Source organism: Asterias amurensis, chromosome 8 (assembly GCF_032118995.1).
Source record: "Asterias amurensis chromosome 8, ASM3211899v1".
Lineage (NCBI taxonomy): Eukaryota > Metazoa > Echinodermata > Asteroidea > Forcipulatida > Asteriidae > Asterias > Asterias amurensis.
This window is the reverse complement of record NC_092655.1, coordinates 6,203,791-6,227,794: the sequence shown is the minus strand read 5'-3', so window position 1 is coordinate 6,227,794 and position 24,004 is coordinate 6,203,791. Positions and strand designations below refer to the sequence as shown.

At 40.0% G+C, this 24,004-nt stretch overlaps 1 protein-coding gene across 2 annotated transcripts in view; it reads right to left on the bottom strand.

The window, feature by feature from the left end:
• The window catches only part of LOC139940448 (fibrocystin-L-like), a 69,429-nt gene that overhangs the window by 30,681 nt on the left and 14,744 nt on the right, over positions 1 to 24,004 (bottom strand). For both annotated transcript variants that reach the window (XM_071936702.1, XM_071936703.1), the window contains 25 exons: positions 23,818 to 23,972; positions 22,759 to 23,007; positions 21,518 to 21,645; positions 20,014 to 20,180; positions 18,319 to 18,573; positions 17,802 to 17,953; positions 16,334 to 16,456; positions 15,762 to 15,870; positions 15,057 to 15,266; positions 14,356 to 14,421; positions 12,841 to 12,980; positions 12,440 to 12,593; positions 11,754 to 11,937; positions 10,653 to 10,891; positions 9,561 to 9,746; positions 8,665 to 8,841; positions 7,951 to 8,107; positions 5,848 to 6,914; positions 5,425 to 5,673; positions 4,376 to 4,691; positions 3,265 to 3,415; positions 2,622 to 2,778; positions 1,456 to 1,665; positions 789 to 956; positions 124 to 324 (listed from right to left, as the gene is read on the bottom strand). In XM_071936702.1, coding sequence (XP_071792803.1) covers positions 124 to 324; positions 789 to 956; positions 1,456 to 1,665; positions 2,622 to 2,778; positions 3,265 to 3,415; positions 4,376 to 4,691; positions 5,425 to 5,673; positions 5,848 to 6,914; positions 7,951 to 8,107; positions 8,665 to 8,841; positions 9,561 to 9,746; positions 10,653 to 10,891; positions 11,754 to 11,937; positions 12,440 to 12,593; positions 12,841 to 12,980; positions 14,356 to 14,421; positions 15,057 to 15,266; positions 15,762 to 15,870; positions 16,334 to 16,456; positions 17,802 to 17,953; positions 18,319 to 18,573; positions 20,014 to 20,180; positions 21,518 to 21,645; positions 22,759 to 23,007; positions 23,818 to 23,972 — 5,370 coding nt within the window. The remainder of the gene's footprint in view (positions 1 to 123; positions 325 to 788; positions 957 to 1,455; positions 1,666 to 2,621; positions 2,779 to 3,264; positions 3,416 to 4,375; positions 4,692 to 5,424; positions 5,674 to 5,847; positions 6,915 to 7,950; positions 8,108 to 8,664; positions 8,842 to 9,560; positions 9,747 to 10,652; positions 10,892 to 11,753; positions 11,938 to 12,439; positions 12,594 to 12,840; positions 12,981 to 14,355; positions 14,422 to 15,056; positions 15,267 to 15,761; positions 15,871 to 16,333; positions 16,457 to 17,801; positions 17,954 to 18,318; positions 18,574 to 20,013; positions 20,181 to 21,517; positions 21,646 to 22,758; positions 23,008 to 23,817; positions 23,973 to 24,004) is intronic.

The window sequence follows — 24,004 nt, the reverse complement described above, 5'->3', positions numbered from 1 at the left end:
GGGGTTATACAGAAACAACCAGAAAGGGATTTTACAGAGCAAGTTTTCCAGAACCTGTTGTCGCTCTTTAGTCTAGATAGAAATGATGGAAAGGTTTCTTTTTTCTTTAGATTTAGTACTTACCGCTGTCAAATTCTGCCCGACATGCTGTGATCGTCTCCGTCCACTCTTCCTGCACTGACCCTCGAAACTTGACGTTGTGCGTCAGCAGCCCGACTTCTGCGCGCATTTCCACAACAACGCCCTCTATTGTCTGAGAGATGCCAAGATGCTCGTACTCAAGTGCTGGTTCGAATGTCACTACAGTACCGTTCGCAGAAACAGCTGAAGGATATTAAAAATAAAACATTGAAACTACTATTGAAACACCAAGCTGGCATCAGCCAATCTCTCTCACACATGCACAACTGAGAAGTCTGCTTAAATCTCAAATATTAGTCTTTTATCTGAGGTTATCAATTTTTTACTCTTTGGCTGAACAATTTGTTAAATGTCTTAATATTTTGGTTTTGTGTTTTTTAAGTTGTTATACCCATTCTTTGTGTAAGTTTATGATTTATTTAAATGATACCATTGTTTTTCATTGTACATATTTTTCGGCTACAGGCCACCATGTTTGCATTTTTTTTTATTTTTTCTTTCGTGAGGGAAACTTGTAAAATGAAATAATTTTCTTATCGTAAGAGTAAGGAGTAAGAAAGGTTCCTTTTCTCCAAATATCAGCCAAAAGGGACTACTTCATATTCTCAAACTAGGGAGTTAATATATTATTATATTAAATGACAGACCTGTGATGAACACGTCTTCATTTTGCTTCTGGCTGTGTCGATGTCCAGTGGTTGCGATTACGATTTGATCGCCAGCCTTCCAGGTCACAGCTAGTTGAAGAACCAGTTGGGTGGCACCAGCCTCGGCCGTCTGGGCCAAACGTGTCCAGGTCACTGGGACATGCATTCCTGAAAACATTTTCAGCAAAATGTACATTGACTACAATGTTTCATTCAGTTTTTTACATTGATTTGAATGGAAGAAAAGGGACATGACACCATCAGGTTCAAAGACACTGGAAACCTTTGGTACATGTCAAAGACCAATCTTCTCACTTCTCATATGCATAAAATCACAAACCTGTAAAAATTTGAGCGCAATAATTACCAATAGTGTCCACTGCCTTTAATAAAAACTCCCTAGTTTGAGAATATGAAATAGCCCCTTTTGGCTGATATTTGGAGATAACTCCTAAACACTTGAGTAGTGTAAAAGATAATCCAAGTAGAATGCAAGATAAATTTAAATGACAAAATCTTTAATGAACTAAAAATCAGCAGTTTTTTACGAAGTATTATTCTCTAATAGCTAGTGCAGAAATTCAGAGTTGCACAGTAGGCGGAGAATAGTGACAGTAAGCGCAGAATTCGGTGGTAAGCAGAGCAACGAAATCGAGACTCGACTCACCATGGAGGTCCAGAGTGCCGTTCCTGACAGCCAGTGTCTTGGCTCCAAACAGCGGCAGTTCCTGAGAGCGTAGATGGCCATGCATCATAATGGTAGCCTCATGCTGGAAGGGTTCCTCCTCCGTACCGACTTGGAGGGTACCTCCATCAACGATGAGGATGTTCTCAGCATGCAGTTCAATGTCTGCCTCGTCAAACATCAGTGTACCCCCTGAAAGATACAACAACAACAACATCCCATCATCACTTAAAGCCACTGGACACTTTCGGAACAGAAAAAATAAAAAGTTCACAGATTTATAAATAACTTACAGGGTTTACAGAAGGTAGTGGTGAAAGACTTCTCTTGAAATATTAATCCATGAAATGCTTTACTTTTTGATAAAACATTAAAACAATATAAATTCTTGATAACGAGAATTAAGGATTTATTTTAAACAAATGTCATGACACGGCGAAACACGCGGCAACAAGGGTGGGTTTTCCCGTTTTTCCCCTGACTCCGATGACCAATTAAGCCTACATTTTCACAGGTTTGTTATTTTATATATAAGTTGTGATACACGAAGTGTGGGCCTTGGACAATACTGTTTGCCGAAAGTGTCCGATGGCTTTGAAACAAGAGCATTTATTTTACATTACCCTGAGTATGATTTCAAATCTCGCTTCACTGGACTCAAGAAATTACCTTTATCTTACAGATGCGAAATCCACGACCTATTCTACTTTTTTAGTTGAAGAATCAAAATAGTGGTTAATTCTTATAAAGCACTCATATCCATCACTCACACTCAAGGCGCTTTAACATTCAGTATTTACCTGCATGGTAGGGTTTACAAGGTACAGCCAATCAAACCAAAACAAGGTACAGCCAATCAAACAAAACAAGCCAGAAACACGGGGAAAAACCCCTTCATGTTCTTTCATGTTCTTTCATGTACATTATTACACATCACGGAACCAAAGTGTAAAATTCCATTTGTAGGACAAAGCAATAATAGTTAAGTGTTTTACTTAAGGACACAAGTGTCACCACTGGGATTCGAACCCACACTCTTCTGATCAGAACACCAGAGTTTGAAACTCGTGCTCTTATTTAGGCCATATACAACACGCCATCAGAGATGGAACATATTGATGTCCAACTGAATACTAGCCAAGGCCTACCTTGGATAAGAAGCATCTTCAGGACTGGGGTGGAGACGTCAAGAAGTAACAGCTGTCCTGCAGGGACTATGACAAATTGGCCCTCTGTTGGTGGGTCTTGGCTACCCCAGGTGTATCTGGAGGACCACACATCGATGTAGTAGAAGTCTGCATTGTCCTGCGGTTAACACAAAATTCCACGTTAAGTGACAAAGTTTCAACATTATGAGAAAAAAAAACATTAAAGAAATTCTGAGTTTGGCCACAAAAGCTTTGAAAAAATAAAACATCAATTTTATTGAGTACGTTTACATTGAATTACTTGGGATGTTCAACTTTATAGATTAGCATTTAATCTGCCTAGCGCAGTCAGCAGCACTACTGTATCGTGCATGATCGAATTAAGTCCACTGAAAAAATTGAGATAACAGGTGTGAGTTGCCAGACGAAAAGGGTGTTGTTGTCTAGCCCCTTTCTTTACTCTTTCTTGTAATAAAAAAGAATGAAATGTTTGACAAAATGAAGATGCAACCCTGCTTTAACATCCCACCATCACTTAGCCATGAGTGGTCCCACCTTCCAGTCAGTTGGAAACGGGGCTCTACAAAGCTGCCCAAGCCACAAAAAGGCCTTGACAAAAGGCTATAACCAATTCTCAGCTTACCTGTGTAGCGATTCCATTATTGCCGACTTCAACTCTGACTTTGAGCCTCTCCGGTGGGCTACGGATTCCTGTCTGACAGATAATCTCTGTTGTTGATTCAGACTGAATGGTGCATTCTGATCCACCGATGGATACAATGTTCCCAGATGACCTGAGACACACAACAATGGACATTGAGAAATATTTTCAATACATTTGAGCTCTTTTCACACTATTCTATTCCACGGGGTTGCCCCATTTAACTTTCTATATTTTGAATCTGTTCATGTACACAAATTCAGCCATGGCCGTTTGGTTAAGAGGATTGAATTTAAAGATGCTATGTCAGATTTTTGGCTCCAAATGTTAAAAAATATATTTTTTTAGTGAATGGCATTTCAAAGAGTATCACCCGCTCTAACGAAAACAACTTTTACTTTTTATGGTCAGGAACCATGACAAAAATTTAAAATGTTTCTTATAAAACACATAAGAATTGGTCACGTGATATATTGTCGGGATCCCGACAAAAACTAATTTGGAGCACTTTATTTCACTGCTACAAATAATTGGCAGACTTTTTCGAGCAATAGCTCAAATGAAAGCTTGTAACTTTCTCGACCCCCATCAAAATACCTATTGAATTTTAAATCAAAATCTTTTGGTCAAATCGGCCAAAAATCATACATAGCATCTTTAAGTTCTTTTGGCTGAGTCATCGGGGTATGGGTTCCAATTCCTGTCATGACAGTTCAACTGCTTCTCTTCACCCAGGGGTAAATGGGTACCTAGTGAGGGCACCCAGGTGTCAATGGGTACCTGTGAGGGCAGAGATGGTTTTTGTGTTTGTTAGCTTCGTGCACTACCTACTTGGCAGCACAGGCTGTATAATCACCAGGGAGCTGAGATGGTTTGGGGAACGAAATAAAATGGCCCAGCGACCAGGGGTAATAATAATGTTGAAGTGCAATAAGCATCACTGAGTGATGGACCTGAGCGCTATTAGAAGCCACTAATATTATTATAATTACAAGCCCTGGGGTCTTGTGGATTTCCCCCCCAAAATTCAATCCCTGTGTTTCTAAGCTTGTTTTTGACTGGATGTTTTCTCCATATTTCGTTTAAAGCTTACTGAAAACCGTATCCAGTGATACGAAGCGTCGTCCCTCCAGCTGTACCGCCACGACGGGGCTCAACAGAGTCGATGACCGGTGTAAGGCTCGTCTTGTAGGTGAAGGCATCTGACTGGGTGACCATTGCACCACTGGATAGAGTGGTAACCACGTCACAGAGAACATCACCGCTACCCGAGTTGGACGGTACCTCGCACTCAATGAACGCGGATGAGAAATCACTGATTGGGCAGGTGTTATTGCAGACCAGGACCACTGCTGTCTCGTCATAGCCAGCGCCATCTATCCTCAGAACTCTCCCACCACCAAAACTCCCTGGATAAAAGTTTTATTCAAGTCATAAATGTTATAGTTTATTGGACAAAATCGATTAGATTATATTTATACATAACACCCCCAAAAACCTTGTCATTTGATTTGAGGATTTGTGGTTATGCAGCATTCATAAATCGAATCATTAAATGGCGCACGCCATAAACCATTCACTTTGGTTCTATTCCTGGTGCATTTTCATCTCATCATTTTTACTTATTGCAAACTTGACACACTATGATACACAGCAGTGCAAACCACACACAGAGTGAATGCCAGAATACAGTCTAGCACATTCTATTTATTCCTCCTAGTTTCTAGTTTTCTAGTTCCATTCCTAGTATTATCCTCCAATCAAATGACAAAGACCTACTTGGATTTTAGAATGCAACATCTAATGAATGTTTTGCACTCAGCCATAAAGTGAATATATTGAACTAAAAAGTCGCATCCCTTCTCTTATCACTTCCCAGCTTGTATCGTCAACTTGGGTGTGATAATATCTGGTTATACGGCAGTTCTAGGTTCAATGGCTTCTGATGACTAGCATCCTAGAACAAACTTTGTCTCCGATAAACACTTTAACCGGTATAAAGTCAACTATCTTCAATGTCAAGCTTTGAGACAAACAAGCCCCGATAAGCAATTCTTTAAAGAATATTCCTGCCTCATTATGTCAGATCTCACCCCTTCTCGGGGCATTGGCTCCACCTCAAATAAAAACCCACCAACTCACCTTCGATTGGCGAAACCGAGTCAACTCTCAACTCATACTCAAACTCGGTGCCATTACCAGATAGCCCTTTGTCTACGATGTAAACCACCACTGCATAGGTTCCGGCCGAGTGGGCACCTACATCACATACAATCGAGTCTATGGCTGTGCTGGTGACTGTACAAGCCACGTTGTCGATCGAGACGGAGACGTCGGCTACGTTGGTGCTGAAGCTAGAGCCACTGATGGTTATGCTTTGGCCAGTTGTACCTGCAATGAAGAGTGAGAGCAAACCTTAGAGTAAGACCATGTTGCACGAGACAATTTACAGGAAACCAGTTCCAAGCAATCTCAATGAAAAAAAATAAAACATTGGAATATTCACATATTTCATTGGTTTGAAAGACTATGACGTTTGACAAAGCTGAGAGTGTGTGGACTTACCATTAGCTGGTGTGACTGAAGTGATTGTGGGTGTAACCACAGAGGAATAATCATAACTTTCAGTTGGGTACTCTTCCCCGTTGGAGTACACGACAAGATCGACCGTTCCAGCAGAATGGGCTGGCGTAACGCAAACAATCTCAAAGAATGTCACGCTCTGGACGACGCATGCGGCTCCACCAATCGTGACAGTCGTGTCCCCATCCACGAAGCCATTACCAAGGGTACTGATGACCTGGCCTCCTTCTGTGCTGCCAGTACTTGGGGTGACACTGTCAATGTCCTTTGAGCTGAAGAGAGTATTGCTGGTAGTAAAGAAAGCATTACCACTACCGCGAATATTGACGATTACAACCTGCTCGCCGACCGGAACATAACTGACATCGCATTCGATCACATCCTCCGAGGCAGAAGTGACTTCACATTTGATAACGCCAACAGTAACACTGATCAACGTCGCGTTATTAACGAATCCTGACCCGAGAATGACGAGTGAGGTGCTTGGTCCGGAGACCGTGTCCGGAGAGACGTCATTGACCTGCGGGGTCAAGCCATCCGAGAAGCTGAAGCCACAGTTCCCCTTGCAGTCTGCCGATACTGAGTTAATCTGCAGGGTAAGCTCTGCGTATGCTGGATTGGAAGCCGTCGTACTACATACCAACTCTTTATAAGATACCAACTGGACGAGGCATCCGCTGTTGCCGATCCACACAGATACTTCCTCCGGTGAGCTGGCTGCAAAACCATCCCCAGTGATGGTGATTTCAGTCCCACCGCTCAGTGATCCCTCATGAGTAGACAGGGCGTCAATCTGTGGTCTGAGGGTAAACACAAGCTTGGATGGCACCGAGATCTCATTCAAGGCAAGCCCTAAGTTCTTGACGACTACGGTGACAACCTGAGGAACTCTGACCAACATGGTGTCTTCCGTGTCAATGAGACACGTCAGGGAGACGTTGGTGCTCGTCTGAGTGACGCAGGAGTACTCTCCAATGCTAATCTGATTCTCACATGGTACATCACTGAATCCTGATCCTGTGATACTGATAACTTGGTCTGGTGTACCCCTGTAAAGATAAAAACATCAATTACACTCACTAATAACAATAATAAATAATAACTATGTTCTTATATTGACCCATTTAAGAATAATCTTGGATGTGCCATTTTGTTGGTAAATGTCAGCGTGTGTTATTCAGTGAAGTGCGCATTTTTAGGTTGCGCGGCGTTGACAAGTAAGCCTATTGACCACCAACATGGTAAGCGTGGCATCAATCTTCGCTTGTGACGCGCATGTAAGGGATCAATAGCGCATTTCACAATAACCGTATCAATACGTTTTACATTAGTGCCCCGGTCATTGGGCCAATTATAATAACATTCCTTTAATCTTTCTCAGCTCCCTGGGGAGTATACAGCCCTGAGCTGCCGTCTGGCGCTAGTGTGTTTTTACACAATATGAAAGCTCAGATAGCTTAGTTGGTAGAGAGCCGGCACGCTCATCCAGATGTCACAGGTTCATGTCAAGTTAAAGTAAATTTTTCTTTGTTCAACCGAAAATTATTTACAAATGATCCAGTCGTTTTCCCTTGGTTTATTACTTGGTAATAATTTTGGTTTTAACCTTACACAGATGTGTGATAGCACTGTACTTGTACACTGAGTACTTTCCTGAATGCTGTGAAATCACAGGCATAATATTACTCCAGTGGGATTTGAACCTGCGACCTTTGCATTTCTAGAGCAGTGTCTTACCAACTGTCATTGGCTCCCATAGCAAACTTATCAAGAGGCAGGACATATGTTTTTGAGAGAACGTTATCTTACATATTGGGGCTGATATCTGTGATAAATGGGGTGCTGCAAGTCCAGTAGGTGTAGCAGAAACTGGGTTCATCCTTTTTGACAGGCTTTCGAAAAGTTTCCCTTATTAATAATAATATCAAAGTCTTATATAGCGCACGTATCTACCAAACAAGGTACTCAAGGCGCTGAGTATATACAAACTTGGTCTATTCTGCTGTTACAGTTTACAATGCATAGTTTGGCGCATCAAACTTATCAAGAAGCAAAATATATATTTTTGAGAGAACGCCATCTTACATATTGGGGCTGATATCTGTGATAAATGGGGTGCTGCAAGTCCAGTAGGTGTAGTAGAAACTGGATTCATCCTTTCGAGCAGGCTTTGGAGAGGTGCATGTTGGGTGAACTGAAGCCGTGCCAGGACAACTTCCCGATGCTTCTGGCTCTGAAGCACCTGTTATTAAAATATCAACAATATAGTTTTTTTTGCAAATTTAAAATCTATTAAATATAGTTTTTGTGATTGTGATTGGAAAAAGTCTTCATAATCAAATTACTTTTTCAAATTTGCTCAACAAAACATGGACAGATTGGTTTATTTTCAAGAAAACTTTCTGAAGAATCAGGGAGACATCAGACCAGACTTTATAGGAAGAACATCCTTTTCATCTGACAACTGTTACCTGTTATCTTTATGTAATTCCTTTTCCAACAGTATTCTTTACTTAATTATACACAAAACAGTAGGGCTGCTGAATGCCCCAGGCAGATAACCGGCTCATCCATTAATTGTAATGACCCAAGTTATTCAATATATACAAATACTAGGTAAAAAAGACGTATACTTTCCCAATTTTTGTGGCCAAACTTGAGAACTTTTTCATGAAGCTTTCCTGTAATTCAGAGCTTTGTTTAGTGGTTTTTAATTTTTTTTTTGTGGCATTATCATAAAAGGAAGAAATTGAAATCAGCTGAACAAATTCATGCCTGTAAGACAAATCACATTCCTACCTGACATGGTGACATGCAGAGCTTCGAATCCAGCGACAGTAAGAACGAGTTTGTGGTTGGTTGACTTCGACTCTTTGACCTCGATGGATCCCTTCATATAGACCTGACTATTATCATCGACAGGTCCACTAGAGTAATGGTAGGTACCCGGGGCAGAGAACTTGTGGACAAATACACCTTCAAGATCATAAGGAAAATGTTAAGGAGAGTTAAAACAAGCATACCTTAAAATAAATTTGACAGGCCACTCTAAGAAGTACTCATGCTACATTGAGAACGATACACAGTGTCAGCCTTGTCCTTTTTCAGGTTCTGTACCAGTCGCATTGTGAGGTGTCATAGCCTATCGGTTTAGAGCCGTGACTTGTGGTTTAGTCACTGGGGTATGGGTTCGACACATGTGTCCTTGAGCAACACGCTGTACTAAAACTGCTTCTCTTCAGCCGGGAGTATAAATAGGTACCTACAAGGAAAAAGGTTGATGATGTATTTGAAAAAGCGTTTTGCGCGCCAGAGAAGCCCAGGGCTGTATACTCCCCAGGAAGCCCAGGTCAAAATTCCAGTTGAACCTAGTTAACTGGGGTCAACTGGTTAAATTGGATAGTGACCACACTCGTCCATTTTCCATATTAACCAACTGGTTTGGACTAGGATTAACTGTGTTCAACTAGGTTGAAATCTAGTTCCAGTTAAACCCAGTTAAACTAGGTTCAACTGGAATTTCGACCTGGGAGCTGAGACAAAATTACAGGAATGTTATTGGCCCAATGACAAGAGCACTAGTGTACATTGATATGTCATTGCTAAAAGCACCATGTAAGAACTAGATATTATTATTATTTTTTTTATTTTTTTATTATTATTATAACCCCCACCCCCCCCCCCAAAGAACTCGCCTTTTTGGCTCCGCTTTCCACTGATGAATCCCTGGCCGTCGTAGTTCACAGCGTTGCTGTTGGCCGTTTGCATGACGGCGTATCCGATACCAGTCACATACTGGTCCACAATCCACTGCCAGACTACCTCGTCACCCGCCGTCACGCTCAAGAAATTTGGGGTCCACCGATAACCAATACCGTAAACTGAAAAGAAAGCAAAATATTTTTACATTATAGGAAAGTACCATGACGAAAGAGGCTAGAGCAAAATTCATCTGACAACACCTGTTATATTCATGTGATTGGAATTCCTTTTCCTAACAGTTGGCTATTTGATTGGTCCTAAGTTGGACATGTCAACCAATGAGAGCACAATGTTTGCAAGGTGTTTGTTACCTTTTTGGAGAGAATCTTTCTTGGTGAGTTTCTCTTTTTTTCACCTTTTTATCTGTGTAAAAGGGCCTTGTCACATGAGGCAATTTACAGGCAACCAGTTCCAGGCAATCTCCAAGAAGAAAAGCCATTCACATTTCAAGGTTCACAGTGTTTTTCTTTGGGACTGGAATACATTTTCTGAAGAATGACTCATGTGCTACCAAATTGATACTGAAGGAAGCATTGCAGTTAGTTGCCTCCAAGTTGCCCCGTGTGACAAGGCCCTGTGTTCATTATACAGGCATGCAACTGCCCTTTAAAAAAAAAAGACACAACGCAAGTGCGGAGCGAAGCAGCCGAAACGCCACGGGACATGATACCCACAATGGTACCCTAGAAAATGTTGAGGTTTATTATGCTCTTAGGTGCATTGTTAGCATGTTGTACAATGTTGTTGCCAGGCATATATTAGGCTTTAAAAAAAAAAAAAAAAAAAAATTAAAAAAAAATGTTTTTTTCACGTTTTTTTTTTTTTTTTCCGTTTTTTTTTTCCTATAATAAAAACAAAAAGCGGAATTCCGCGGAAACGCGGAAGAGTTGCATGCCTGATTATACATGTGTTTAAAGTAGTAAGGTGTTTACATCATATGATAGCAGTAAGGTAGAAATTAGTTCATATAAGAATTATTATATTTGACTATAGTTGCTGATAGAATACTATTTCGGAAAACTTACTCTCATGCTTGCCAAAATTATTCACATGATGAACCCGCCCTGAGGTAGTCATTTCACATTTGATCTCGTCGTCTGCCACTGAGGTGATAACGCATGCGTAGTCGTCCATGCTGACGGTGACATCGCTGGCATTGGAGCCAAAGCCGGCCCCAGTCAGGGTGACCACTGTGCCCCCTTGGGATGACCCTTGGTCAGGGAACATTCCGGTCACTTCAAGCTCATATTTAAACTGGATTTCGCTGGTTTGTAAAATAAAATACAAGAGAGAAAATGTCTCAAGGGAACTGAACCTTTGGTTTTTTGAATCGATCGATTGTTTTTAATATTAAATGAATGTAGACATAGGCCCTATACAATAAAACTAACCTGTGAAAGTTAAAAAGATTTTAAAGAAAATCCTGAGTATTTATGTTCCCGGCAAGAATTATACTCCGTTATTGGAATACACAATCTGAGAAACATTTCCGACAGTAACATTTCTCAGATTAAAATTTTGGGGGATAAAAACTTATAGTTTTTCCATAACCACAAAACTTTGAGGTGAAATGATTCTCCAAATGCTTTTTACTACCAAAAGCTGCTGTACTCTAATGTACTCTAATGAGGTAAGTTTGTATTGCTAAGTGCACAAGATTCAAGCTCTTGTAGCTGAGACAATAGAGTATGCGTTCAAATCTCATACGAATTTCCTTAATCATGTTTGCTATTACAGGATTTGAGGCATTGCATGGTGAGGTATCAATATATATTTGGTTTGTGGTAACACCATGTGTGTATCTACTTGCCAGGTAGAGTTTGTTCTTAGTGAACTGTCTTGCTTTATTCTACTACCGCGGAGTAGATGTTCAGGGGTTCGGGAGACTTCTCAGTTCTGAAAAAAACTGTCCTGCTTTTTAACTATTACCCGGGCGGATGGTATATAGCAAATAGGCTTGGACTACTAATTTAGCTTATAGGATTGTGATTAACTAAACTGCCGCGAAGTCGGTTCTTAAATTGGTCTCAACGTTTCGACTAGCTTGCTCTAGCCATCGTCAGAAGACTGTTTGCTATTTATGCATTTGTTAAAACTAAATTTGTTACAGAGAAAGATTTACATACACAGCAGCAAAGCCCTGGTCGGTAACCGTCAATTCAATGTAGTAGACACCTGGAAAATTGGCCGGTATGGTGCACTTGATCTCAGTGTCTGTTTGAACTTCAACCTCACACTTTGCGCTCCCGATTTTGATCTCTGCACCACTGACTCCAAAACCATGGCCAGAGATAACAAGGAGGTCTCCACCTGAAAAAGAGTCAAGTGGGTGGGGAAGAATTGTTGTCTTAAAAGAGAGACTTGAGATGGAAGGTGAAAGCAGACATATCAGGTAAACTTTCAGGCTGGAAGAAAACAAGAGGGCCCAATTTCATAGCGCTGCTTAACATTTTCGTGCTTACTGTAGCAGAAACATTTGCTAAGGTGCAAGCCTATTTCACAGGTTTTCGCAAGAAAATTAGGCGGCCATCTTGCGCCTTCACCATTTATTTCCATTGTCAGCTTGTGATGTCATTTATTTTCATGCAGTAAGCACCGGAAGTTTAGCATGCCTTTTCGTGTGCTTTCGGTTAGCATCATCGCTATGAAAAGGAAATCATACAGTAGCACAAAATGAGCCGTTACGCAACTCTATGAAACTGGGTCCTGTTTATAAGTTCACTTGACAGACACAAATTAAAATGCTTTTAAAAATATCATTTCAATGTCTCATAACACTCTATACATTCTGATTAAAGCAACCTCAAATTACCACGAACACTGGAGACATCTTGACTGATGGCAGTGATTGCTGGGGTCAGCGAGGTGTCAAAACTGAAGAAGTCCTCCTTCGTGATTGAGTAATCATTCACCACGATGACCAGGTCTACAGTGTGGATTGAACGTCTCCTCCGACGTGATGAAACCTTCAAAGATAATGAAGAAAAAGACGCAGCAATAATGCGCAGGTGTCATGCTTAAGAACACAAGTTTCAAGACTGGGACTCGAACCCACACTCTGCTGATCAAAACCACCAGAGCTTGAGCTCGGTGTTCTATCCGTTTTTTATATAAGCAAAATAATAATTCCACTAATAATGTCTAACATTCACATCTTTTCCAAAAAAAAGTTTCAAACAAACACACAAACAACCTCAAAGACGAGACACCAACCTGAGTATCTAATGAAATGACGCACTTGATCAGGTCATATGATGATTCCTTAATGAGGCATGGCAAACTCCCAACGGTGACATTGACATTGGAAATATCCTCACTAAACCCATATCCTGTGATGTCTACTTCTGTACCACCTGGAAAAAAAGTCAAATAAAAATCCATTGTGAAAACATATGACTTGCTGAACAACAAATGAAGACAGAGTGGACAGTATTGGTAATTACTCAAAATAATTGTTGGCATAAAAATTTACTTGGTAACATGCAACAGAGAGCTGTTGATAGTATAAAACATTGTGAGAAACGGCTCCCTCTGAAGTAACATAGTTTTCGAGCAAGAAGTAATTGATTTTGAGACTTCAGAATTAGATTTTGAGGTCCCGAAATCAAGCGTCTGAAAGCACACAACTTCGTCTGGCAAGGGTGTTTTTTACTATTATTATCTCTCAACTTCGATACTTTCACAGGTTTGTTATTTTATGCATATGTTGAGATACACCAAGTGAGAACACTGGTCTTTGACAATTACCAAAAGTTTCCAGTGTCTTTAAACATATACAGTCTACTATTTTACAAACGAAATACCTAAACATAAAATGAGCAAACAATAAAAAAATTGACATGAAGATGTAGATGAGGAAGAAAGGTGACCAGGTGGAAAGAAGAATAGTAGATAATTGTTTTGTTACAGTTTCCATTGATGTTTATTATATTGTTTTAGACTGATATAAACAAGTTACATCCCATTAGAAGGATGGTACCCTGACTGCCCCTTCCCAGGTTGTATCACAAACTTGGGTGTGATCCCTGGCTACACAGCAGTTAACGGTTGTGTGGCCTCTCTGAACAAAGATACATATTGACAAAAAGGGGGACTACGACATTAGGTTAGGTTAGGTTTATTGTTCCCACAGTAACGTTGTAAAACAGGCAATAAGATATACATGTACCAAATAATACAGTTAAGCCTGGAGAAAATAAATACACTTTTATGATACTGTAGGGGAGCTCACTAAGAGTGAGTCCCATAGGACTAGATTGGTAGAGTGTCAGAATATAAATCCGGAGGTCGATGGTTCAAATCCCGTTCTAGTAGACTTGACACTTACGGCAGTGCATTCAAATCAAATTCAAAAGTCAAATCAAATCAATCAACATTTATTTCCATACAAACACAATATACAAATACAAACAATAGGATTTAACAAGACTGAAAGCTGTATGGAGGCATGGCCCATTAAAGCAAAGCTTGTAAGCTGGGGTGCCTTTTACAATACAAAGGAAGGTAATAAGATCATTTAAATTATAAAACAATGCGTATAGTGACAACAATAACATCAAAACGAGACGGATAAACAAAACGCAAAAACAAACACCCAAGAAGACAAACAAACACCTCAAACTAACACCTCAAACAAAACCAAACAACACCCCAACAAACAAACAAACAAACAAACAGTGATAGTGATAACAAAATTAAACCCAAATAATTGTTCACTTTTTCTCTTACCTGCTTCACTTCCCACAGTTGGGCTTATATCAGTTACTCCCATCTCGTATTGGAAAGTTAACGATCCTGAAGCAATAAATAGAAAATCAATACATTGGTTTAAAAACAAGTAAAAAACAATGAAAATATCTTGCTTAAATCCACGAATCCAGTGAAATGTTTCTCAATATGCTTTATACTGTAACGTGGAAGTGTTGTGGCCGAGTGGTTAAGAGCACCAAATTCAAACTCTGGTGTTTCTGATCAGCAGAGTGTGGGTTCGAATCCCCAGCCGTGACACTTGTGTCCTTAAGCAAGACACTAAACCATTGCTTCGTCCTTCGGATGGGACGTAAAGCCGTTGGTCCCATGTGTTGTGTAACGCATGTAAAAGAAACCAGTGCATTTTTCGGTGTTCCTGGCTATGGCTGCTGTATGCGCCGTAGCACCTTGTAAACCCTTATAAGGTGCTAAATAATTGGGTCTCAGAATCCATCACTGCAATAACCTATCTTTCTGAAAGATTGTATATACTCAGCGCCTTGAGTACCTTGTTTGGTAGATATGTGCGCTATATAAGACTTCGATATTATTTATACTATCGGAAGCTGATGTAGGCTTCTAACCAAAAGATTTTATTGTCATTATTTTTAGGAGTGATTATATACCTTCCATTTAAGGTAGGAGAAATAATATCATAAATGATTTCAGGATAGACTCACCATTAGGGTATTCTGCATAACCTCTCCCGTCGACTTCTACCAAGACATCAAACACGCCTGCAACAGACTCGCCAACGGAACACGAGATTGACGTCTCGCTAAAAGACGTGACCTCACACACTGCGTCGTTGAGGGTGACGTTGTTCTCGCCGGAGTTAGCGCTGAACCCGGATCCAGTGAGAGTAAGGACGGTGTTGAGGAAGGCAGATCCTTGTGATTTAAAAGAGTCAATGTATAAATAATAATATTGAACATTTCTAGTGCGCCATGTCTGTCAAGGATGACACTCCTGACACAATAACCCAAGAACTCTGCTGTACAAAAAGACAAGCATTAAAGGCCAAGGTCATGACTTACAATATATAGATATGCTTTGAGATGTAAAACAAGTATCTGCTTGTCAGAGTTGCAGTGTGAGTCTGTTCCAAAGAGATGGCCAACTAAATGGTCACCATTCTCCACTTACCGGGTAAGTGTTGAATTTCTGCGCTTGTTGTGTATAAGCAACAAATGCTTAGTAATGTGAAGTACGTCTGCACAAAGCAAGAAATTCATCGCAAGCCTGTACAATACGTGCGCATTCCAAGTCTTATTATTATTATTTATTATTATTATACCCTTACATTAAGCTTGGATTTTTCTGCTACTGTAAGCGCCGATATTTCACTTAAAGCAGAGCCATAAAATTAAGCCCCATTGACTTACCTATGGACGGACTTGAAGAGAATGCTTTAGGCGTGACATCATCGCTGTACTCAAAAGTGCATTGACCCCCTGAGCAGCTTGATGGGATTGAGTTAACGATAACCTCTACCTGTTATAAGTAATAATGACAAAAACAGTTTGGAAACTGGCATTTTGAGACGCATTAATTGCTTTGCTAATCAGAGTAACTTTAATTGTTTTCTGTTTTACTGCAAAACAAATTGCAATTGTATTGGAGATGATATCCATATTTTATAACACCACAAATTCTGATGATTTTTACAATTGTTTTCACCCAATGTATTTATTAATGGCAATAACAGTGTGAGGATTCTGTCGTCAATGACCTTATCTGGTGGTTGACTGCTGTTAATGAACCACGCCTTCTGGGCTGTTCAATATAAAACAGCGGACAACCACCAACCCACTGAAGACTGGGTCCTCACACTATTATTGCCTAACAATTAATTGCAGCATTTCATTTATTGTTTTACCTTTATTGCTATCCATCCACTACCCTGTCATTATTAGTTTTAAAAGCTGAAGGATTTTGACTGATTGAGAAAGCTTACCTGAGGTTCACTGTGTGGCACTCGGAGGAATTCCCCAGGGATGGGACCCATGAACAGCTGACCCTCCTCTATACGTTGACTGTAGACAATCACTTCGTGTCCGGTCAGTGTGCTACCATCAAGCTGTACACACACGAAAGATACAATACATAATATCAACATGGGTATGAGTTGGATCTTTCCCTGCCTTCGACCTCAATGGACCCAGGATCAAATCCCATCTTGGACCAGAACCTTGCATATTGATTGAGTCGTTGTGTGTCCCGAAGAAGGACGTAACAAAAAGTTACTGTTGAGAAAGGGTGTTAGCGATTGCATGATTAGCCTGAACATCTGACGTCACACTTCGAGGCTTGTGAATAACGCCAGAGACTAGCCTCCAGACCAGCGTGTATTTTCACCTTTGACCTACATTCATTCCACATGAAGATACGCAGTCAAATTACATGGCAGACGTGACAGCAGTGTACTGTTTGGGAATGGAAAGCTCATGTCACTGCCAATTATCCAATGATATCATTGTATCCAATGGAATCACTGGATCTGAGTAGCAGGGACCTGTCTTCATCCTTGCGGATAAAGACAGGAGCCCAGTCTAGCGATTGATGTGCAAAACTGTGCTTCGTGTGAAAGTTTGGTTGGTTTTCTGCCATTCATAAGTCATGACAGAAAGGTTTAATTCAGCATAGTTGTGAAAACAACATTTCTTCAGGATAATTCTAGCAACAAAAATGTAACATTAAAGCCTGATTGTTTTTGTCAGAGGACTCATTATATTGCTTACGGCCTTTTGTTAATGAAAAAAGAAATGTCTACCTAACTATGTGTGTTAAATTACATTTGCTACACACCTGGTGCATTCTGGTGCTTTAGTACTCAATTAATATTAGATACAAGTTGGTTTTACGTTTGTTTCTTTTATTTGGGGTTTGTTTGTTTAGTTGTTTTGAGGTTTTTTAAGGGAGGGAGGGAGGGAGGGGCAGATTCACAATCTTGAAAATGAGAACTTTTCCTACGGGGTGGTATTTTCTAACTCCCTTTAGAAAGGTCTAGTACTTTTTGTAGGACAAAAAAAACAATGTTCATAGAATTACACTACACTTACACAGTTTGAAGATAATGATGGTAGCAAGGTTTCCTGGAAATATTACTTGCTGAGGTGCTGAGAAATGAGTAAAACAATGTCATGAAAATAACTTTCCTGTAAGTGATCATGAGACGAAATATCTTAGCATGTAATAACAATTTTTTGTGACATTGTTTTACCCATTTCTAAAAAAATACAGCACCTCAGCAACTAATATTTTAAGGTATGCTTTCTACTATCAATATCTTCAAACTGTGTAAGTTTAATGTAAATCTGTGGACATTGTGTTTTGTGTTACAAAAAGTAGCCAAATCCTTTAAGGGTGTTCTGGGAGGGGCGCTTTTTATGTCTAATAATAAGGGGAAAACCTGGTAAACCTACCTCCATTAAAGGTTGTCGTCCACCTTTAGAAGTCCACTCTATTTCCCAAGAGAGACCGGCACACGTCCCTTCCCGGAAGACTTCCAGTGAACCGATGTCCAGGTTGGCTTGCAGAAGCTCCTTAAGTTCATCAGCAGTGGCCTGAGCAGGAACTTTTGACCAGAGAGGTTGGGTGCCATAATAATAATGAAATAATATTTCAAAAATTAGAATGCATCCATTACATACAAAAGGCCAAAGGCACATAAAACCTGTTTCAGACAGGTGTGCCAGAGTCGCGCCGACCAAATAGATAAGGAGTGACTCTAGGTCGACCGGACTAAATTTTGGTTTTTGGACAGACAAGCTTAACATAACATTCACATTGGCTTGGCTCATGACAAGATCGACGTCTGAAACCAAGGGCACTCCAGAGTCGTTCAGAACGACTGCAACACTAGTCGATTACCACTTCTAGTGCGTCCAGTCGCTCCCAACTGTTTCAGACGTCCTACTATCATGCCCGACTTTGTCGTACCTTGAAACACCTTGCCATACAGGCCGATGCCAAACATTCCGCCGACTGGTGGGGTGGCACTCACTGTGCGGGTGACTGAGATAGGAATACGTTGTGGGTTCACCTGGTCTGCAGCTCCAGTAATACCAATGAGGGGGAAGTCATAGCCGCACTGTGCTGGCGTTAGGGAGACACTGAAACTCTTGGCCCGTTTGGTGACTGATGCGTCTGTGATGAATATACCATTAGGCATTGCAGCACGTTGCTCACGTACATCTGTGTGTGGAAAAACAAAAAGTATGGTATGTTGACTTAGCCCCTTTAAAGATTTGCCATGATTTGAAAGTGGGAATAGTTCAAAGTATTGATATTTTTATTTGAAACCTCTTAGTTATTATACGGTAGTTCAGTTGAAGAGTTTTTGTCTCCAACTAAACTACAGTATAACTACCATAATGTTTCAAATATATTTGTTATACCTCGGTAACAAACTGTGAAGTTTGATTGGTCGAGAACCAATCATGTGACGCGCATCAAAAACACATGCTACATGGCTCAACGGGCCGGGTAACATGCAAAGTGATTTCCAGCACTTTGTACGAAACAACCGTGTGTTCGAGGGAATTGTTTCTCAATCGTCTGCTTATTAAACAATGAATAGTCCGTCGTATTAATGTTTGAAGACGTCAACAGAACTTCGAGAAGAGGAATAACAATCATACAAAGGTATAACAAAACAATTGTTGCACGCTGTGACTGGGGTCCATGGGTTTTGTACACACTCGATTGCCATTTTCCCCCTTGGGTGTACAAAACGCCATGGACCCCGTCACATCGTGCAACAATTGTATATTGTCAATGGTAGAATTTGACACTAAATAACAACCATTTGTTATTTCGACAAGATCGACAAAAATAAATCAAGAAATTTACAGAAAAAAAAACTGTTTAGAGAGCATCCTTATGTATGGAGCTAAAAACCGGACCTTGAAAAAAGATTCAAGATCGCCTTGACAGCACATCTGGGCCCAATTTCATGGCTCTGCTTACCGCCGAATTCTGCGCTTACGAACACGATCCCCCGCTTACGTGCAAGCGCCAAATTTTTCCGCTAGCCTTGTAAGCGTAGAATGCCTAGTAGCGTGGAGTACGCCCGCTCAGAAGCCAAAATTCGCCGCTAACCTGTGAAATAGGCTTGCCGTTTGCACAAAATTCCCTGCTTCCGTAAGGGCCGATTCTGTGCTTACGGTAAGCAGAGCCATGAAATTGGGCCCAGCAGGCTTCATAGAGCTGCTAAGCACAAAAAATAGCTTAGCATGAAATTTCTTCCATGATAAAAACAGGATAACCATCCAAATTTACTGGTATTCAGCTGGTGTATGCTTCTCCTGAAAGTCACATGGAAATTTGGTCAACATTCTTGTTTTTATCAAGGGAGGAATTTCATGCTAAGCAAATTGTTGTGCTTAGCAGCCCTGATGTGTTATATTGGAGACTTTTGCCCCCTTATAGAGGACCTAGACCACTCAACTCAGCGATGTGATCGATAGAAATATGGAGTCTGATATTAAGGACCATCCCAACATGATGAGGGATAAACGCCTCTGGCGTGACGTTGTGAATGGAGTCTCGACTGTGACGGCTAATTGATGAATGATGACAGTAATAGACAGGGAATGGGTTTCTAGTGGGGTGATATCAGCCTAAAAAACTCACAATTTGGAACAGTTCTTCCAATGTAGAGATTGTCGATAAATAAATCACGTGCTTCGTTCCTGAAGATACTGAGTCGTTCTATCAGAAGCGGTGTGCCCCTCAGAGCGTGGGAAGACATCCAGGTGCTTTCCACCAGGGCTTTCAGGTCAACACAGCTATAAGACCAGCTGAGAAAGTCACAGACCAAAAAGATATCATCAAGAGGGCCCAATTCCATCAAGCTGTTTAGCAGCCATACTGCTTAGCAATTTATTTAGCAATTTATTTATTTATTTCAGTTTTATTATACAGTTTCCTTTGTAGTTTCTTACAAGTTATATAATAAGTTCACTTTATAAATATTTTAAAAGAATTGTTCTGTAAATCACACTTATCAAATTCCATCAAGCTGTCTAACAGTCATACTGCTTAGCAATTTATTTATTTCAGTGTTTATTTCAGTTCTACTATTCAGTTTCCTTTGTAGTTTCTTACAAGTTATATAAGTTCACTTTATAAATATTTTAAAAAAATAAATCACACTTATCTGTTCCTACACAACAGAACAGTCTATTGCCACAAATATCTTGATGTCATCAACACAACAAATTTTGGATTTTGGGAGTCGGTTCCCTGTGTAATGTCATCGCAAATTAGCATTTTAAGCGACACAAGCGCCTTTACACAAACCATATATTTACCACGAGAGGTTTGCCCTAACGCCATAATGAACCAGTGGTTTACTACCCAAAATTTCCATCAGTATGCTTTTATAGTCTTCAGGAGACGTTCAGAGATCACTGATTGAAACATTGAATTGTCAGCCACCGGTTCTTCTTAGAACCAACACTACTCAAAAAGAGATTTCCATATTGCGCTAGCCCAAACTTCTCTTAGGTATACTTCCACCATGCAAAGTTTCAAATCCTACTCATATATTTACTCCCAAAATGGCAGACCTCAGCTACCTTTTTAAACCAATTTTTGTTTAAATAAATATTTCCATCGTATAATGTTTATTTCTATAATTGCTTGTCATTGTTTGTTTGTTTTACTTTGCTGATTTTAAACTTATTTTTATACCTTGTTGTTTTTTCTGTTTATCTATATTTTAAATGTTTCTCTGTATTAGCGCCATGATGGAGCAATGCTTTTGATGGATATGGCGCTATAAAGGTCAAAACATTACCGATGCCAGCAGGGATAGGCCTATGTAATAAGTAACTAATTAGTTCTCTGTTGGTGGGACAGACGTATCCCCATACTTCTGTTTGGGCACTGGCCTGGTGACCAGTCTTTTTTCTTTGTCCTTTTCTTCCACTCTGTACTTTTTAACATGTGTTCTGCGCCTTTTATTATTTTGTATGTAAGGGGCACAATATAAATTTTAAATATTATTAAGTATTATTATTATTATTATATCAATTTGTACTATTATTATCAATGCAAACTTGGTCGTTACATAGTTGCATCCAAATTTATATCTGAACTTCAATAACTATCCCACCCACCCATCCATACTTACACTTCTGAAGCCAACAAGTTGTTATCGGTGACTTTCAGCCAGTTATCTCGATCATTGAAACTCTTATCAGTCCAAAGGATTCTCAATTCGAAGAAGTTCTTAATTGGGCCACGGTGACCAAAGCAAAGCTGGGAATCAAGAGAGAAGTAAAAATGTTATAGAAAGACAGCAATTCTTAATTGGGTCATGGTGACCAAAGCAAAGCTGGGAATCGAGAGAGAAGTAAGAATGTTATAGAGAGACAGCAATTCTTAATTGGGCCATGGTGACCAAAGCAAAGCTGGGAATCAAGAGAGAAGTAAGAATGTTATAGAGAGACAGCAATTCTTAATTGGGCCACGGTGACCAAAGCAAAGCTGGGAATCAAGAGAGAAGTAAAAATGTTATAGAAAGACAGCAATTCTTAATTGAGCCACGGTGACCAAAGCAAAGCTGGGAATCAAGAGAGAAGTAAAAATGTTATAGAGAGACAGCAATTCTTAATTGGGCCACGGTGACCAAAGCAAAGCTGGGAATCAAGAGAGAAGTAAGAATGTTTTAGAGAGACAGCAATTCTTAATTGGGCCACGGTGACAGGGAGAGTTAGATTATTCTAGAGACAAATCCAGTAATTACAGATCATGGTGAAATTTCAAGAAACCAGCTCACACCATTGATCATAATACCTTCACCAGGTCATGTTTTTGTCCTTTGTCTTTCTGTCTAAATAAAATAATAGTTAAAGAAAAGTTAATAAGTCTTTCTTACCAAAATGCCAAATAAATGTAACTTTTTGCTCACTTGTGTTGCCATGGTAAATCTCAAAGCCAATAGTATTTTTTTAGTGATAATGCCTTATCGTGATAACATGTATATTATGGGTTGTGCATGTACGATTTATGACACTTTTTGAGCACATAAACAAGATTGTACATGATGAAAAAGGCGCTTTCGGAATACATGAATTAGATTTTACATAATTTTACGACCATGGGACTGTGAGTTAAGAAAAGTCCTCCTGGGCCCAATTTCATAGAGCTGCTAAGTACTAACAGCTTAACATGAAATTTCTTCCTTGGCAAAAACAGGATTACCAACCAAATTTCCATGTGATCTTCATGATAAGCAAACAACAGCTGAATACCTGTAATAAGCAATATGCAAAAATGGTAATCCTGTTTTTGTCAAGGAAGAAATTTCATGCTTAGCAAATTGTTGTGCTAAGCAGCTCTATGAAATTGGGCCCAAGTCTCTTCACTAACCATTCCATTGTTCCTCACATCATAAGGTGCAACAGTCTGTGACGATCCCGGCTTCGACGTTACGCCGGCATAGTAGATATGAAAAGGATTCCTGACCGACCATCGATCACAGTACGGTTCTTCATCATTGATGACCTCACCGTCTGCGATACCAGGAGGGTTCCTTTCGTAGTCCTGAACATAGACTCCGCTGACACTACCGACTGTTTTACATTTGACGCTGAACATGTCCAAGAGAGCACTTTTCATCTGGTGGAAACGAAAAGTTAATGAATGACAATTATTTTCCATCTGTAGAATCAGAGAATTCAACAAATAAGAACTTTAAAAAAAATTGTTTAACCATACACCGATGTCTGTTAGCAATGTATACTCAGTACTTTCCCGAGTCCTGTGAACAAATATCACAGGGATGTTACTTGGGTGAGATTCGAACCCACGACCTTTGCAATTCTAGAGCAGTGTCTTGCCAACTAGACTACCGAGGTTGCCCGGTAGCTAGAGGCAGTTCGAACCCTATGTTTTGGCAGCGGGTACCGCAAAGATATAAGAGATGTTAAATTTGCATCGGGGATAAAGAATATTAAATTTTTTATTTTATTTTACCCATACACAGATGATTTTTTTTCTGAGTACTGAGTATACAGTGCTAATACACATCGGTGTATGGGTAAACAAACAAATTTAATATTCTTTATCCCTGATGCAAATTTAACATCTTTTATATAAGTAAGAACTTTATACTATTTATTTTGCCGTGAAACAATATCTTCAAGGAGATAATGTAGTTTGTAAAAAATAGTCGTTGAACGAAAGCTTTCTGGTGTGTAAGAATGTGTGCATCACGTTTAAGTGGTCAAACAATGCGGTCACCAGGGGTGAATTTTGGCAGGTAACACCAATAATGGTTTCGGCCCATGGCCAGTGATCAGTCATTGGCAAGTTCAACATAAACAGTTGATGGTTACGACTGCGAAAATGCACCCCAGTGGTTGTTTATGTCCAGACAATCTGAAAACAATTCCAAACAACGAAGGGTTAAACTATTTGCATAAGTACCTCTCCGGCTGTTGAGTCTGCTGACAATTCAGATGACATCATATTATCATAAAGAAGACGAAAATTGCTTAGCGATGGTACAAATGAGCTTACTCTTGTGACGGTCACTACAAGGTTTGGGTCACTGAGACTGACCAATAGCAATGGAAGATTCTCTGGAAATAAGAAAAATATGAAGCGCTGATAT